At 39.8% G+C, this 17,990-nt stretch overlaps 1 protein-coding gene across 3 annotated transcripts in view; it reads left to right on the forward strand.

Moving 5' to 3' along the window:
• The window catches only part of RPAP1 (RNA polymerase II associated protein 1), a 40,198-nt gene that overhangs the window by 13,527 nt on the left and 8,681 nt on the right, over positions 1–17,990 (forward strand). For 2 of the 3 annotated variants that reach the window (XM_021533467.2, XM_021533468.2), the window contains exons 8-19: positions 2,265–2,380; positions 2,779–2,877; positions 3,355–3,456; positions 4,269–4,436; positions 6,726–6,908; positions 8,610–8,744; positions 8,911–9,090; positions 11,054–11,211; positions 12,470–12,640; positions 13,369–13,570; positions 15,434–15,543; positions 17,390–17,585. In XM_021533467.2, coding sequence (XP_021389142.2) covers positions 2,265–2,380; positions 2,779–2,877; positions 3,355–3,456; positions 4,269–4,436; positions 6,726–6,908; positions 8,610–8,744; positions 8,911–9,090; positions 11,054–11,211; positions 12,470–12,640; positions 13,369–13,570; positions 15,434–15,543; positions 17,390–17,585 — 1,820 coding nt within the window. The remainder of the gene's footprint in view (positions 1–2,264; positions 2,381–2,778; positions 2,878–3,354; positions 3,457–4,268; positions 4,437–6,725; positions 6,909–8,609; positions 8,745–8,910; positions 9,091–11,053; positions 11,212–12,469; positions 12,641–13,368; positions 13,571–15,433; positions 15,544–17,389; positions 17,586–17,990) is intronic. The other variant, XM_021533469.2, reaches the window with a different exon arrangement.

Genomic DNA, 17,990 nt, shown 5'->3' on the forward strand with positions numbered 1-17,990 from the left:
ATAGTTCTTTTTAGTCCCAGAACAACTGAGTGTACAAGTAGCACCAGGTCAAGTGACATCTTTTCATCTCCTGGGAGCAATAGAAGCATGTTGTTCAGCCTATAATGGTAATAATAGTAATGCTCTTGGGAATAGCTCAGTGTTTAAAACATTGTGTGTTGACATCTTTTGCCTCCTATAGAAGAGAGCACAAAAAAAAAAAAGAAAAAAAAAAAGATGATTTTTCCAGGATACTTGGAACAACAAAGGGTGAGCTGAAACACAGTTAAAAAAACAAGGGAAGCCTTTCCAGTACCTTAGTTTATGCCTGCAGCCCATCTTGGCCAATAGGAGATGTAAAAATTAATTTGACGTTAGCACTTATTGTTGGAATTTTAGCATCTGTTTATATTCAGAAGTAAATGCATCATGAATAGCCCAGCAGAAATGGTCTCACTGAATTTTTGGTGATGACACAAATCAGTAAGATTGTTCAAAAGTCAATCCTGACTCTCTAATGACATAAAAGGTTACTGTTTATTAGAAACAAGATGGTGAAACCTTTATCCAGCAACTTGTAACCTTATAAAATGGAAAAATTAATTCTGTCACTGAGAGAAAACAGGAAGCAAAGCAAAAAGTAAAGGGGTTGAGTGGTAGCCTTTAATGTAACCCAAGTCTGAAAAAGTTCAGTGCAAATGTTGTGTTCACATTGCCAGCTTGTGCCTCTGTAAAGGGATTTCTCAGTAACAGTCTGTTGATGCCTTGAAATATATATCCATCTTCTCTTGTTGACAAGATCATTGTATTAAGGGCTTCTAGTAACATGCATGATCTTATTCATAAAATGATTAGCTCAACCCTGTCAATTTAGTGATTAATAGAGAAAACATTTTGTTAAATTACAAATGTCAATATATTTTGTTTTTCTGCTGATTTTATTTCCTCTCATGTTGTATCTACCACCCACAAACATTCCGCTTTTGTACATTTCAGATGCTTTTTCCTTCACTTCAATTAAAATGCATGCTGAGCCTTTGGCTGAAATTCTGCAGAACAGCTTTCTGGCTGAGCAAGATAACTATGTGCTTGGTTCCTTGCCTGATTCAATACCACATTGATCATTAAGGGTGCAGTTTCATTCTAGAGAGGATGAGTGCCCTTCTTGAAAGTTTATCTGCTAATTGGAAGAAAGTAAAAGGTTAGGTTTCAGGCCAGTTATCAGCAGGAAGAGATCTGATGAAAGAAGAGCATCTCTGTGGGACTCATTGTTCCTTGCAAGAGAAAACCAGAGTGCTAGGATTAATAGCTGCAATGCAGATGAGTTCTGGACTGCTCCAGCAGAAGTGATGCTAATGCTTTCCATGCCCTTAAACTTCCTTTTACTGTCCTTACATGTGCTTCCTTTTGAGATAGCAGACTTCTTACCTCATCTCTTCTTATTCTGGTTTGGGGTGGTATCCTAGGAGCAAAGCCTTACCTTTCCTGGTTATATCTCTCTGGTCTCTTCACTTGTGATATTCTTCCACATGCTGGTATGTCTCTTTCCTTGGGGAACTGTTGTGATGTCAGGCACAAATGTCTTGTTTCTCAAATTCTTGTAGTCAAAACTCTTTATAAAGTTAAATTAGTAATTTCTTCCTTTAGTATTTGCACTTTTGAAATTCTTGTTCAACTGTCCAGTTTTCCCACTGAGCTGTCTCTGGAAAGCTGTGCAAATTTTCAGCCATTTTGATATTTTCTTCCCAAGCTGATCTCTTCAAGCCTTTAGGGAGGGATACCGAAGAGCAGCATCACAAATGCAACCAAAGCACAAATATTGGGCTGCCTTCAGTGTATCTAGGCTAAAATTTTACTGGGTTCCAATAATTTGCTGGTACTCTGATTTAATACTTTTCAATTTCATGTCCCCCCAACACATTCTTCCTTGGATGATATTAGTTTGCTTTCTCAAAAGTAGGGATGATAGTATTTTTTCTGCACTGGTTCTGATAATTTTGCCTTACTTGTGTTCTGACTTCTGTTCAACTTCTCTTAAATTAGCATTGTCTGAATTTCGTTACAGTGCTGTTTACTTCCTCTTCTTGCTCTCATGAAAGATGAAAATAGCTTTAAACCTTTGATGTTTATGCATCAGACAACAGTCAGTTTGAAAATGGTTTTATTTTACATAATCTTATATTTGATACAGTCTTTAAGCTGAGTAGCTTGGCAGAGAAGGAATAATATTTCCTTCATCACTGCCTTGGAAGGTAAGACTGATGTTTCTTTCTTCCCACACAAAGATGATGATCTGCCTGTGAAGCCCAGAAAGGAGTGGATTCACATGGACAGTGTAGAGTTTGAGAAGCTGGAATGGATGAAAGACTTGCCCTCACCTCGGCAGAAGAAAACCAAAAAGGTTTGAAAGCAGAAACTGATACTTTGCATGTTTGTGTCTGGATCATGCTTCTCAGCACTAACAGTTTTGAAGGCTTCAAAAACGAGTCCTCTGGCTGCTCAGTCTGTGGAATTTCATCAGATTGAGATTCCCCATTTTCTTTCACAGGATGGAATGATACAGGATGAGTTCAGTCTGTAGCACTCAGGAGAGCTAGGAAGTGAGAGTCTAGCCATTGTAATCTGGGATGAAACAGGTGTAAAACTGAGAAAAAAGGAAAGATAAGAGTATATTTTTTAAAAAGAATCTGAGGCCTGAGGAGTTTTTGAATTGTCATTGTAAAAAGTATTATTTTAAGAGATGAATTAAGTGGACAACGATAGAAAAAATTGTTTTCTCCCTCCTCCCTTTTGCTATAGGGAATGCAAGCTCGGTTCAGTTTAAAGGGAGAATTGATTCCTGCAGATGCTGATTTGCCAACACATCTAGGCTTGCACCACCATGGAGAAGAGGCAGAGGTAGGTGGGTGTAATATAATAGAAAAGGCACACACATTTCTGTTTTCTGTGTTTGATTTGGTAGATTCTTTTCGTATCAAGCTTTTTAGTGACAAAAAGCCCCTTTAAAAAGTGCAGTAATTTTTCTTTAGAAACAAACCCCTGAAGGTGGTTGTGTCTGCACAAGTTGTGTCTGCATGCATGAGCTGCATTACTTCCAGAAAACTGTTGATGCTTTTTCTTTTTAATGTTATTAAAGTTCTGTGGTGTTGGAAAAGGGTGCACATACTTCCTTTGCTTAAGAAGTTCAATTTTCTCCTGTGACATGTAAGATTAGAATCTATTCTGCAATTGCCACAAAGCAGCAAGTAACATTGGCTTGCAATTTATCTTCTGTTGTGCAGTATGTTACAGGTAATCTTATTTTAAGTGGCCTGTTTTTAGCTGTAGCTGAGGGTATTTTTTGGTTTCTTTGATTTGTTTCCCCCTGCCATTTAGAGAGCTGGTTATTCTCTGCAAGAGCTCTTTCATCTGTCTCGCAGCCAAGTTACACAGCAGAGGACACTGGCTCTACAGGTCTTAGGTCGTATTGTTCAAAGGGTAAGTCACTTCAATGAATTTCTCCCCATTATTCAAGTTTCTGGTGGATCAGGGCTCAGATTCTCTGGTACTAGTTGTTTGTTTTCTACTGTTCAGCAAAGATGAGCAAAGTCACCAACAGGGCATTCTGTTCCACTGAGGATCCTTACTGTTAGATAAGTGTTGGGATGTAGCAAACTGAGATGCAGGTTTCTCTGAATAGTTCCAGAGTATTTTTCTCCCAACAGGTTTTCAGGTGCTGTTCAGCAGCAGTGGTGCAATTTCAGTTCTCTTGTTAATTTGGATGCACATTGACTTTTTTTAAATGTTATTTTTGTGACAAACCTATTCTTGGCATTGACCCTTTCAGTCCTGTTGTCTGAGCCAGCTTCATGATGTGCATTTTCTGTAGGAGGTGAGAAAGAGCCAAGCCTACTCATAGAGCAATGTGCCAAGAGGAAAAAGCAAAATTAATACTTCTGTGCATATTTCTACATAACTTTTGGGGGAAGTGCTAACATTCCCCCTAATGGCACTGGAACAGAGAAGAAGCAACATGATGGTTTTGAGAAGGGTGGTGGGGCAGAACAGGATGAAGTCAAAAGATGAGTGCAGAATTTAGAAAGGTTTCTTGCACTAAGGAACTACAGTTGTGTTCTTCTGTAGAATGAATGGAGCATAAAATATAGGAAGAATAATGTCCACACAGTTTAGCAACTTTACAGTAGAAGTGGAAAGAGGCAAAGATGTAAAATGTTGAGATGTGAGAGGCCAGAGATGTATCCAGCTGAGATGACACAGCTTTAACCCTGGCTCTGTCTGGCACTTTCCAGGCCAGGGCTGGAGAGTTTGCTTCCTCGTTGAAGGGCAGCGTTCTGCGTCTGCTGCTCGATGCTGGCTTTCTCTTCTTGCTGCGCTTCTCGCTGGATGATGCAGTGGAAAATGTCATGGCAGCATCTGTTGGTGCTCTCCATGCTCTGCTGGTGTCACTTGATGATGAGGTAAGCTGATCATTCAGAACCTGGGTTTGATTTAATGCGGAGCTGTTTATAGGGATCAGAATGAGAAGACATGGTAAATAGCTTGAACAAAGATTTAATGGACATGTTGGCTTAATGGTGAATAGAATGTCATTGCTGTGCTTTGACACAGATGATGGAGTGTGTTATCCCAGTTTGAGAGATTCAGGTATCTTTTTTCCTCACTGTTTGAATTACCTCTGTGCTATGATTAAACTCAGTGCACGCTGCTGAGTTTCTTCTTTTTATATCTTTACAATCTACATCAGACCACTACTAATGTATACGTAGAATTTATTTTTTTAAGATGTTCTCTTAGGTTGTTTTCTTATTTCATAGTTTTTCTGCTTCTTAAAAGATTAAATATTCTCTGTGCTTTCCTTTATGCCTCATAATAATGCTGTTTTGTTTTTTTCTCATTGTCCAGATTCTGCTGTTCCCATGTGTTTTTGTAACACTGATGCATGCCTAATTTTTGCCTGTTCATGTGTTTATTTCCTCACTGATGCTTTTTTACCTTTTAGAAGGTTGACTTCTTTTAGATTTTCAAGGCTGCTAGAAAGCCTAGAGCAGCCAGATTCAGATGTACTCCTGGTTGGATAAAAGCAGTCTGCTGTAGATTATCTTCCAAGTACCTTCCTTGAGAGCTACTTTTCTGTTTGACTGCAAAGGGGCTGGTGATAGAAGAGATGGACTAGAAGTACCCTGCAACTTCTGCCAGGCCTGTAGAGCTATCCCTAGTGGGAGGGAAGAGAAATGACAGAGTAGGTAGCTTTCTCCACATCTTCCTACTTTTCTATCTATGAACCTAATGGAGTTCTGCTACATGAATCCTGCCCACCCCTCGTGGGTAGTTAGTACTATGAATCAGCTTCTTAATGTACTTTTTCTCTCCTCTGGTGTTACTCTGCTTTATAAGTGCTCTGCAGTGCTCTGATTTTTTGGATCAAAGCTTATGGTGAGATGTCTTCTGTAAGTGGGGACTGCTGACTCTTGCTGCCAGAAGCATCACTGTGAATGCTGTGTCAGTATATTTTCTGACCCAAAGAGTCCTTCCGAGAGTCTCGTGTTGCTGAATTTCAAAAGGTCTCTGAGAAAGGGACAGGGTTGGAAGCCTGACCTTCTGCTCCAGGATTTGTAAGACAAATAGGAGTTATCCACACCATAAACACGTAAGATCAGCACACATACAAATATGCTGTCTGAAGGTTTTGTTCATCCTTCAATAGCTATGGGAAAGAAGCAACTTTTTTTTTGCTTCCTTTGATGACTCAGCTACCTCATCTCACAGCTTTTCCTTCTCTTGGTCAAAGGAAGACTTTAATTTCAAACTCTGTATTCCAGATGGACTCAGGGCTTCATCCCCTCAAGTCAGGCCTCTTCTGACCGTGCCATTCACTCACCAGCTTTAGTTCGCATTGCATTGGGGTTTTTTTTAAAGTCTGATAATAGCTTGTGCTTCCTTGGTACTTGGCAGTTGAAGTCTGCCACTACTTTTCTGTCTAATGTGGTGTTCGTTTCTGATTGTGGGTGCAGGAAATAGAAAACTATAGCAGTTATTAAGCAGTGTAAGCATTTGATTTGGCTGTCTCTCATATTCTTAAACATTTTGGGTGAAGTGAGTCTGTTATGAGAGCAATCCCCTCTCTGAAGAATTGGAACTATTACCCTAGTTGTGCTGTTACCATAGAACTTGAGAATACCTGCCACTGTCATCAGCTGTGAACAAAAAAGAGGTTTTTCTATTTGCTTAAGCTGAGGGATGTTCAAGCAAAGGTGAAGCAAACATGAACAAATAGACTAAGCAGTCTTTATCATATCAATTTTTGCATGATCTTTCTGTGTTATTTGTGACCTAAATTCAACACAGGTCCAAAAATAGGAAGCCGATAAATACCAGTTTTCCATTTAATGCCTAGAGCCTTGGTAGTTGTTTTATTTATTTATTTACTTATTTATAATCCTAATTTTTTTCCAGTTAAACTAAATTTCTGTTAGTTGTCTAGTAAATTTAATTCACATCCCAGTAATTCTTTTTCAGGTTTTTTCAAAGTCTATGTGTGTGTAAGGTCAAAATAATTTCCCTGAAAAAGCATTGAATTCTACTTGTATATGTTTAGAATAGCTTTTATCATCTTCACGTTTTCTTGGGATTGTATAGGAATCAATAAAGTATTCCATATGCAAAAGCATCCCTGAAAAGTTTTTGTCTTTGTCCTTTTGTCTTTCTTTATGAGACTTCTATTCTATATGCTTTAACACTCCTTATAGAAATATCTCGATTGGACTTTCTCATGGTACCAAGGGATGGCTGCATTCCCCTTTGTCCCTAACAATGAGGAGGAAGAAGAGGAGGAAGAGGAAGAGTTAAATGGAACAGAGAAATCTCAAAATAAAAAATTAAAGGATGAAAACAAGCCAGACCCAGATGTGGCCCGATATGATGTTGTAAAGGTAGGCACAGAATTAGGCCCAGAATCTTTTTAGGAAAATAGGCTCAGCACAATGACATATGTGCTGTTGAAACATCCATCCGCCTGTGCATGCTGGATAAGACCATTCTGAACAAGAATTAGAACTCTTTCCTGGCTGTTGGTTGTTGTGTTTCTGTTATACGTTACCAGGAGGATAATTTAATGGTCTCTAAAATGTTGAGGTTTGACTTGTGTAATTTCAGTATTATTAATATATCTTATCTTCCTCTAGGGAATTCAACAACAAACACACTGATGACATGATAAGATGTCCTGAAAGACTGCATATAGACAGGACTTTCAGGCTCACTTCTTGAATTAAAAATGAAAAGGTTTCAGCAATTATTAAAATGTCTATATGCACTTTTTAGACATTAGACAAGAATATTACACCTAGATAGTTCAGAACTAGTAGATTTGTACAGTGATACTTTTTTTATTTGACATAAGGTGGCTATTTACCATTTCCCCAAATATCATGTTTGCATTTTTCAGATTAAGATTTTTACAGTGTTCAGAATTAATTCTTCCCACATTTTAAACCTAATCTTGTATTTTTCATAGGAGATGTAAAAATAGCAAACTTTGTTATCTCAAATTCAGCCTTGGTGGAGCCAATTCACCCCTCTTGCCTGCTGCAATCATTAAAACCTGTGATCACATCACTTAATCCTTGAGCTTGTGTTTGAACAGCACTTGGTCTAAAAGCATCATTGGGTGCATGAATTACTGTACTTGGGCACTTGGTTTTGTTTAGAGACTTCATGATTTCAGATGTGTTCTGCTAGGTGTGTGGCACCATTTAAACATGTAACAAAAGAATGGTAGATAGGAGATCAGTTTGTGATTCTGTACTCCATGTCATGGTTCAGCGTAATTCAGCTTGTTCTGAGTGGCCTGAACTTCAAAGGTATTTGAGATCAAATTCCCCTCTGTTCCCATTGCTGTGCAGTTCCATTTCATGCTTGCTTATTGGCTGTTACAACCCAATTGTTCCACACAGTTAGAAAAGGAGTATTTAAACTACCTGCTGAACTTGGTCAGGCCTAGAGCTACAACTTGCTTGGCTGCAAATTTTTAAAAGTATCAGTAATATGATTGCAGGTATTATGGATTTACCTTTTCCCAGAATCAGGAATGCATCACAGAGTTACATAAATTGATGATCTGTTTCCTGGCACTGCACCGATCATAAAAAAAAATCACATCATCCCTATGCATCTCTTTTCTTACTGCAAAATAGGAATTTATGTCTGTTTCTGTTGACTTTCTGTGATGTGACAAGTACTCTCGGAGGGCTGCATTAGCTGGAGGTGGTGTCTAGCCAAAATTATTCAAGGACGAGAACCTTTTTCACCAGCAGTAGGTTTTAACAGTCTTTTATAGGGAAGGTTATTTCCCTGTCACTTAGAGTTTTATACTCTGGAAAACACAAATATCCAAACCTCTTCAGTGGTCTGATTCAGAACAGAACTGAAGTTTTTTCTGCTCTGTTCAGGTAACTCTTGCTCATTTGCTAGCATACTTGCAAATACACAGAAACTTATTTGTTTAATGACTGCCAATTTTAAAACAGTCTCTGAAGATATAATCTCCTTTTGGCTTTCAGCAATTGAAGTACAAAGAGCACTTGTTTAGACCCTAACAGCTTGATTTTTTTTTTTTCCTAAACACCTTTCAGGGACTTTTGAAGACAAGGATCCAGCACCGGCTAAGGTACATCCTAGAGGTGGTGAGACCTGTTCCATCAGTAGTCCTGGATATACTGCACATCCTCACCCATATAGCAAGGCACTCCTCTGAAGCATGCAGCCAGGTAAATCTCCCATTGTATAAGAGCTTGGGAACAATAGAGAAAGGTTTGGAAAGGAAAGAAAGATTAGGTGAAGTTATGGCAAGGAGATCAGACAAACTTGTCTGTTTTGCATGTCTGCATGACTGCACACCTTTAGTTATTTGTGCTCTCTGCTATTTCTCTGCAGCTGCTTGACTGTCCTCGATTGATTGAGACCATTGTCAGGGAGTTTCTCCCTACTCAGTGGGATCCCAAAGTGGCTGAACCAGGGTTTTTACTTACCAGTCTCCATGGAGTTGCTTGTGCCAGTGCTATGAAGTTCATCAGGGTGTTGGCATCTGGAGGCCGAAATGCAACAGCCAGGCTGGTGAGTGGTTCCTGGAAGAGTTTTTCTGATTGCACAGGCCTTGGTTCTCTATGTCTTACTGCCTAAATAAAGACAGAAAGCTAACTGGAGGTGGCTGTGAGCTGAAGCTGAAAAAATCAGGGTGAGGAAGGTGCATTAGTGTGTTTTTAAGGAATTGTTGACAGCATCATAATAATGATGCTTCTCCTGCATAATGCTAGATGAGCTGTCTCAAGTTTTACTCTGCTTTCTTATGGTTTGTGTAATGCTCTCATGTGAAAGTCACAGAGCCCAGCAGGGTGGTACTGACCAGGAACAGATATTTAGAGTATGCATTGATGTGTGATGTGATCCACATGTTTCAGTGATAGGCAGCATAAGACTGCATAAACCAGAGACATAATCACTATCCTTGTGTTTTATAACCCTGGTTGAACTTTTCTGCCATTAATTTGCCTTAATAACTGTGTGATAATTCATCAGTGTTTTCAACTCCTCTTAACTTCTGGACAAGCTTTCCACTACAGAGATATAATTGCATTCCCTCATATAGATTGTCATGCTGGTGCTATAAATGCATGAAATCTACCAAGAGCAGCACACATTACAGTGCAAAAAGCACTTGTTAGGTTTTTTGGTTCACTGTTGTTAATAGCACCTAACAAGTTGCTATCTAGGAAAATGCTACTGTCAACAGAACACCAGTCTGTGCTGTAAAATATAGAGAACAGTGATGGATAGTGGAATGTTTAAGTCATGCTAGGAACATAACAGAGTAAAATTCAGATATTTTTCTACTTCAGGCTTTATGTACTCCAGGTATTTCAAGGCATACAAAAATTGCTTAGAAGGTTGCTGACGCTCAGGCTTTGCTACTGTTACACTCTCATATGTTTTGTTGCATGCATTTAAACCTGGGAGTGGAAGATAATAAAAAACTAAATCAAAACCATCAATGTAGGAATTTATTTATCTAACAACAAAGTTCTTCCATCTTCCTCCTGGAAGTCAATTTGACTTTGTCCTCTCTTCTGTAGAAGAGGTGTCAGAATTTATAGTTTTGACTCATCAGCTCCTTTGCTTTCTTGCTGGTGTGCATTGATTTCCCTACAAGATGTCTCTAAAGCATTTGAAATTTAAATTACCTATAATATGTCCTTGTGCTGTGAAAAAGACATTGTTACCTCATTTGTTTAGACAGAGCACATAGAAGCTTTTGTATGTGTGGGAGAAGGAAAGAGAAGCTCTTTTTTCTGGTTAAGTAAAAATACCCAGATGTAGGGGAGGATAAAAATTATTTCTGGAGAACTGCAAATGAGTCATGTCATGCTTAATTCAATACCAAAATAACCACAGAACATTTCCAAGGCATCAAAATTCTATAACCTTATGAAAGTAATAGGCAGGAGGTACCCTTTGCATAAAATAAACACTGAATTATAGAAAGACTTAGGTTGTAGAACCTCTGAAACCCATCTTGTGACCTCCCCAAAAGAATGTCAGCATCAGTTCAGTACTTTTGTAGACATCTTTTTTCACAAAGTACATCTTTACATGTAAGCTTGCCTAAGAGAGTTGTATTTATGACTATTTAAGGAAGGATAATTATATATTTTTCTAAAAAAATCAGTTAAATGCTGCAGAGAGCATCCAAAACAGAAGTGTGTGAGGGGCAGACAAACCTCCATCAGAAATTATTTAGGTGTAGCTGGTTTGTGTTAGGAATGGATTAAGTACCCCTCGGCATCTTTTCCAGAGATAGTTCTCTCTTAATAGCCAGTGACCATTTAATGATCTGCTCCTTAAGATTACACAAAATAAAAGCAGATTTGAGTATGCAAGAAGAGCTCAGAACGAGCTGAATTGAAATCTGCAGCTCTTTGTGTGTCAGAGCAATGAGGTAATGATGCATGCAGCTGATGCCCCTTATCCCTTTGTCTTTTTTGGTCTTCATCCTTTTCTTTTTCCTTGGTTTGTTTTGCAGCTTAACAAATATGAAATGAAGAGTCGGTTGAGTCGCTTTATCGCTGAGGAGCCTCTGGATGTGCCTCTGCCGAGGGAGGAAGCCACGAGGCTGAGCACCGAAGCCTTCCGGCTGTGGGCTGTGGCTGCCGGCTACGGGCAGGCCTGCGACCTCTACAGGTACGGCTCAGAGCTGGAGGCGTGGGGATGGAGGGCAGCGGGCATCCTGCTCAAAGGGCAAAGACAGGGCTCTCCAGGCTCAGTCGATATTCCCTTCAGGGCGTCTCACCTCACTTTCTCTTGCCTCCTGCAGTAAAACTCGTTTTCTAAGGTATTCATGCTGGGTATTGCCTTCTTCTGCTTGTTCACGATCTCCTGTGTTTAAGCACTGCTATTTTGTTGTTTCTGCGTTACAGTGGGAGACCACTTTAGCTTTTTAGGGCTGCATCCTTTTCTTCTTGAAGGGATGAATAATCTGTGCTTGTATGACATCAAAACATGTTTGCAGCATGGTTTGCAGCACACCCAGGACTGAATCTGCTTGACCTAGGGACAGTCTGTTGGCAGCAGTCACCACACTGAGTGGGGAAGACTGGTGCATCAGCTTCCAGGTCAGGACAAGTTCTGATGCTTGACTACCAAGGTCTGCACCTGGTGTAGGTTTGACCTGCTTCAAGCATTAAATCTTCTTCCTGTAATTGCATTGAATTGGAAGAAGAGAGGTTGCTCTGAAATGGCATTGAAGGGAGATTCTCATCCACAGCAGCATTTTGTGTTCTTCGGCACAATCTGATATATGATGTAAAAAGAGTAAAAACTGCACATACTCCTTTAGCAGTTTAAATAATGTTGAGGAAAGAAACAGCAGAAGATTCCTTAAGGTTGGAAGAATATAAGTGTCACTGAGAATCTGAGAACTATTCCCCAGCAAGAATAAAATCAAAGTAATTTTTTCAAGAGATAATCAGAGTGCTTGGAGGCAGAGTATTGTGTAGGTCCCATTCAGATGAAATTGGAATAGCAGTAGTCTTTGTCATCTTTTTTCTATGTCAGTTTATTTTTGTTATTGTGGTGGTGGTGATGGTTCTCATAATCACATTTTAGCAATATTTATAAAGAAATTATTTGAGAGTGTAAAGATAAAGCCAGATTCTCCCAGTGGAAAGTGAAGAGCCAATGGGCATAAATGGAAATACAGGAAATTCCTCTGAAGTGTTTTTACTGTAATCTTTACTAACTTTACTGTAAAGGTGATCAAACTACTGCTTTGTTGCACAGCAAGGTTCTGAACTCTTCATTCTTGAAGATACTCAAAATATGACTGGATGCATCCCTGTGCAATCTTGGCCTTGCTGGCCTGTCTTGAACAGGGAATTGAGGTACAAATCATCTCCAGAGATCCTTTCCAACCATATCCATTGTGTAATTCATACTGCAGTGATCTCTACCCTGTGCTGGTGAGGATACTGCAGTCCCTGCCTGAGTCGCTCAGTGAGAAGAGCCCTGTGGTTGAGTTGTCTGTGCAGCGAGCTGCAGCAGTGGTTACTCTGTTGACACATGTGACACAAACAGCAGGATACACAGCAGAGCTGCAGGCCAAGTTGAGCAGGTAGGCTTGCTAAATCACCACTCTGTGCATCTCAATAGTTGGCATCCCATCTTCCCTTTTTTTGGTTTGGAGACCTGGCTGTCATCTTTTTTTTTTGTCCCCTCATTTTCAGTTGTTTACTGTCCAACATGTGAGCCCCTGCATGGTGGGTTGTATTCCTTCTGACACAAGGTCAGAAGTAGTGTCTGGTCTGACAGCTATGCCTGCTAGCATGGCCAGAGGGAGGAGTCAAAATCCACATTAAGCTAGGAGGCATAAAGGGCACTGTTAGCCAAATGCCCTGCTGAAAGAAGCTAGGAAGCTGCTTTGAACTTCTTTTGGGAGTAAAGAAAGTAAATGTGTTGAGGTTTGGAGGAAAGAACCTCTCTGCAGAAACCAAGATGAGTCAGGATTAAGAGATCATTGTTTTTGATAGACATCAAAGCAGTAGGATCTGCTGCAGCCACAGGTAATTTTTCTGGTGAAAAGCAAGAAACTCGTAGCATTGCTGGTAAAGCTAGAGCATAGCTCAGGAGCAGAGTAGTGGAGGAGAAGAAACTTCAGCTTTTTAAAGTTTATCCTTTCTACCTGAATTATATGGTTTGGATTGTGGGAGTATGCAAGGACTTTCCCCCTAGTTATTGGATACTATTTTCTAGACTACATATTTCTATTAAAATTGATGATTTAGAGAGACAGTTGCTTGATACTTATTTGCTATCCTGTGTCATTTTTCCATTGGGTTTCAGCAATAACTCAGAAGATAGTGAACCAGTCCCACCTCCTCCAGTAGCATGGAGTCAAGTGTCAGGTTTACAGCCCTTCCTTGAGACAAGTCTGAAAAAAATCCTTCAGCAGCTATCCCAGACAGAAATTTGGCAAACTCTCCAGCCTCTAACCACGACTTGTGTGATCTTTCTGGGAGTTTATTACAGTGCTTACAGCCAACAGGTAAGGCCTGAAAATACAGACTGTCTTCTCATCTCACCAGCATCAGCTTGTGTATTACCTCTGAAAACTGGATGGATATTAAGGCATCAAGCTGAGCAATGATTTTGTTACCACAGCTCATATCTAAGCTGCATGGTATTCAGGGTCTCTTAAGTCTGCTAAGCCTGTACATTAGCAGTGCCAAATATCTGTCTTCCTTTTTTGTCCTTTCATCCTTTGGGATCAGAGTCTCAATCAAGGTATGTGTTAGTGCTGCTATTGTTCTGATTTACTACAGAGTGCCAAAGCATGAAGCAAATACAGTGTGATTTTATTTGGCAGTTGTTTTTCTTAGTGGGATAAATCAAGTCATGCATTTTTGCATTTGCTTTGGTCTCAGAGCTTACATATGGACACCTACATTGCAATCATGTGGGTGGAAGCTTGAGCTTTAAAGGGTCATGCTGTATGAACTTTGGATAGGAAATAGTAAAGTTAAATTTATTTGTTGCACCACTGACATTCAAGGTCAAATTCTGTAACACACAATTGTGGTATGTGATCATATTTTAAAATGAGTGTTTGGAAGGTGTGATGCTGTTGAAGAATAATGTCTTATACCTTAGCTACCTTAAAGATTCATGTACTAAAGATAAATGCAATTTTCCTTTTTACTGCCCAACTGACATGTCTGAGTTCCAGCCTGGAAGAGCTGTGTTCAAGGTGTGGGGATAATTTAATGGCTAGTTATTCACACTTGTGCAACTCTTCTGAAACTTGCCAAAAGCAACTGCATTTATTAGTTATGGCTCGGGTGGAAACTGCCAGTATCTCTCAAAGATGTCTTCAGGGCCTTGAAGGTTGGTATGCCTTTTACAGGCTGTGATTATGTCCTGAGCATTAGAGAAGCAGGACAGCCAAGAGGTTAATGCTCCTTTTTAACCTTTACAGATATCCCAGAAGAGTGACTGACGAAACAATTTCTTCAGTCGTTGAATTATGCTCGGTTTTTGAATTCCACTTAAAGAGAAGTTTGGTCATCTACCTGTAGTTAGCTGATTAAAAAAAATGTAGCTTGTTTGAATAGATTAGTGCAAAAAAAATCAACTTGTAGTAATTAGATTAGTGTATGCTGGGACCTTCTTGGAATATTTTTGTTAAACTGTTAAAAGCTAAGGTTAACATCTTCACAAAGGTTTTGCTGATTTCTGGAGGCAGATTTCACCTGGGGTAAAATCAAATTTTAGGCAATGGAAATGAGTATTTCTGTATCCCAGAGCAGCATTCTAATGAAGATTAAAAGTGTTAAAATTTACCAGCATGTTCCTTCAACCTGGAATATTGCTTACAAGGGTCAGAAGAATTTTGATGATTCTCTAAAAGCCACAGTTCCTCCTCTGTCCAGTGTTCATCCACAGTCATGCTTTGATGGGTAGGTCAATCACACTTTATACAGCTGATTTTGTTTTGTTTTTTGGAGACCCTCATGGTGCCAAGATTTCTCAAGGTAGTTCTGATCACCTTTGTGTCATCTTCAATTTAAATAAAAATATATAGATCGTAGGGAGAGGAGGGTCTAGCTAAGTTTTTATTTAGGGAATATTGATTCCAAGGATCCCACATCTTGCTTCCAGCCAATTAAGAATTTCTGGGATGCACTTTAATACTTGAGTGTGAGAATACCTTGAGGTGCCATCTCTCAACTTCCACACTATGAGCAGTGAGCCCAGCTCTAACCTAGAGCAGTACCACTATGTAGGTGATGGGACCTGGCAAAAAGATAATACAACCAGAGGAAGTAAATAAATCAGTCTGTCTTTTTGCTATCACTGGATGCTGGGGTCATTTACTCTCTTTTCCTGACTTTCTCCATGTCTTCTACAGCCATCAGTCAATCCAGTTGACTGCTTAGAGGAACTGGAACGTTTGACATCAGAGGTGCTGCAGCCCCTTCTCAGCCAGCCAGCCATAGACAGCATGTGGGACTTGCTCAGGTGAAACCATATCACTGCTAAGATGCTGTTGTCAGAAGCTAAGGGAGCCCCATTTCCATACTGTACTGTGTGACAGCTCTCCCCCCTCTCTCCTCTTTTCCCTGTGCAATATGCCCCAGGCATGGGAATTGGAAGTGCAGTAGGGCTGTGTCTACACCCTGCTTTGTCTTCTCACCCCTCACAGAAAAGGCATGATGGCTGCAGAGGTTTACAGCTCCTTTTCTACTGGTGCTGCTGCATCTCTGCTTTGCCATGTAGCTGGGGTTTTCATATCAATTTCAGATTATTTTAGTCACTCTTAGATTTAATTCTTCTTTGGTTTCACTTGTCTAAAAAAATAGCACAAGTAGCATTGGTTGAGTTGCTTTTACATGATGAGGGGTGTGTGTGTGTGTGTGTTCATGTACTGTTAATGTGTTCTGTGTGGTGCTGCTTTTATGAAAGAATTTAAGTAGATTCAAATCTTCAAGCCCCTACAGAGCTTCACTAGGGCTTTGAAAACCTCTGCAGAGAAATGTAAGAACAGATTCCAAACTGTTCTTCCATTTGGGTAACATAAGCTCTGGCTCTGGGAACAGTTAAGCACTGCAGATATTCTGTCTTTCTGCTGTAGAGGGAGCCTTCTTACTAGGCTGTGATAATCTTCTGGAGTGGGGAATCTAAAAGGCCTGACTTACAGTCAGAGAGGCATCCATCCACCTCTGAGAATATCTGATATAAAGGGCACTTGGAACTTCTGTTTTCAAGTGGTGTTTTAATGGCCACCAAAAAGTTTGGTCCATGTTCTTTTGTGACTGAAACTGAGCTCTGAAGCTCCTTGCACCAAAGCTTCCAACACAAGAGCACTCCTTTTCTGCCTGTCCTGGTGGTCTGAAGACAATGGATTTGGTCGGGCTATAAAAGGTCATCCACAAGAATTCTAGCTGTTCTTAACATGCTGGTAAAAACCAGTGTCAGCTGATCTCTGCCCTAATATTTTTACAATTTTGTCTGAACTTTCTGGGCAGTTTAGGTCCAAGAGTTCAGTGTACATTGTGAGCCCCGCATGTATTTATGCATCTCCTACATGTAATACTAGTGGTAGAAAGAGCAATGCATTTAAGCAATTAGTTTTCTGCCATAGAATAATGATACAGATCTTTGACAGGGTTTGCCCTATTACCCCATTACCATTGAGCAGCTTGCTTGTGATCACTCCTCTTTGTGGTGGTTTACCTTTACAGACATGATGTATCTACTCTAGGCCCTGCAAGCACTGCTGGTGTGGGAATTTGTAGTTTCACCTGCAGAGAACACACACACACACACACCGAGAGTGGTCTGTACAGTCATGTCCATGTACGTTAAAGCTACGTTATTTCACAGTACAGTTTAAAAAGATGCATTTCATTAGTACATAAAGGGCAGCATTTTTGCAATGTCAATTTTTGATATAATCTGTCTTTTTGGTTTTGCCTACAAGTTTATTATGGAAATGTCTTGAGTGGGTGGGCAGCCTTATTAGCCTGGTGTGCGTATGTATGCAAGGAATAGCGTATTTTTTTAAATCAAAGGTCCAACACTTTCAAGTATTTGACATCAGAAATGCGTCACTACATCAGTATTTCTGCTCATCATGACCAATTTAGCTGAAGAGTTCCTGACAGCTCACTAGTGTGAGCTTGTATGGCAGTATTGCTTGGTGTACCAGCTGAGACACTGGCTTTTGGCTTTCACTGTATTCAGGGCTTCCATTTTACTGCAATGTGTGGTACAGTTCAGACAGATAGCAACATTTCAACAAGATAATTCCTCAGCACTATGAATGCTTTTGACCTAACCTCTCTCCATTTATTTCTTCACATAGGCCATGTTCTGCTTTGTGCAACCCTCTGTCCTGTTCCCCTGCACCAGAATCTGTCAGCAGCATTGCATCTCTGAGTTGCACTGGAGGCAAACCTCCTTTGAGCCTGGTTGGCTCCAAGTCACCTTTCCCCTTCCTCACTGCCTTCTTATTTCTCATCAATAACATCACTCACATTCATAAGGGCCTGACCAGCAAGGTGAGAATAAACCTTTTCACTGTAAATTCTAAGTGAATGATGATATACTTGTGAGAGAAGTTAGTATTTGTATCTTCCCTGGCATAAAAGAGATGTTAGAAGGACTGTTGAAAGCAAATTGTTGTGCACTTTTATTTTAAAATTATTAAAGCATTATAGAGAGAAACAGCCAGACTTTCAGAAAAAATGGGATGAGGATCAGAAAAATATCTTGTCTTTGAATTCCAATATTCAGTTGACACTAAGAAGCTGGAATTACAGAGCACGTGATGCTTAAAGGAAGTATTTATAAAGAATGCTGAGAAGAGTTGAATAGCTGTGTTTTGGCTAAGCAAAATATAAAACTTGAGTGTCAGTGGAGGAAAAGCATGGTTGAAGCATATATAACAAAGAAAAATGGGGTGA

This window comes from Lonchura striata, chromosome 6, assembly GCF_046129695.1.
Source record: "Lonchura striata isolate bLonStr1 chromosome 6, bLonStr1.mat, whole genome shotgun sequence".
NCBI classification, from domain to species: Eukaryota; Metazoa; Chordata; class Aves; order Passeriformes; family Estrildidae; genus Lonchura; species Lonchura striata.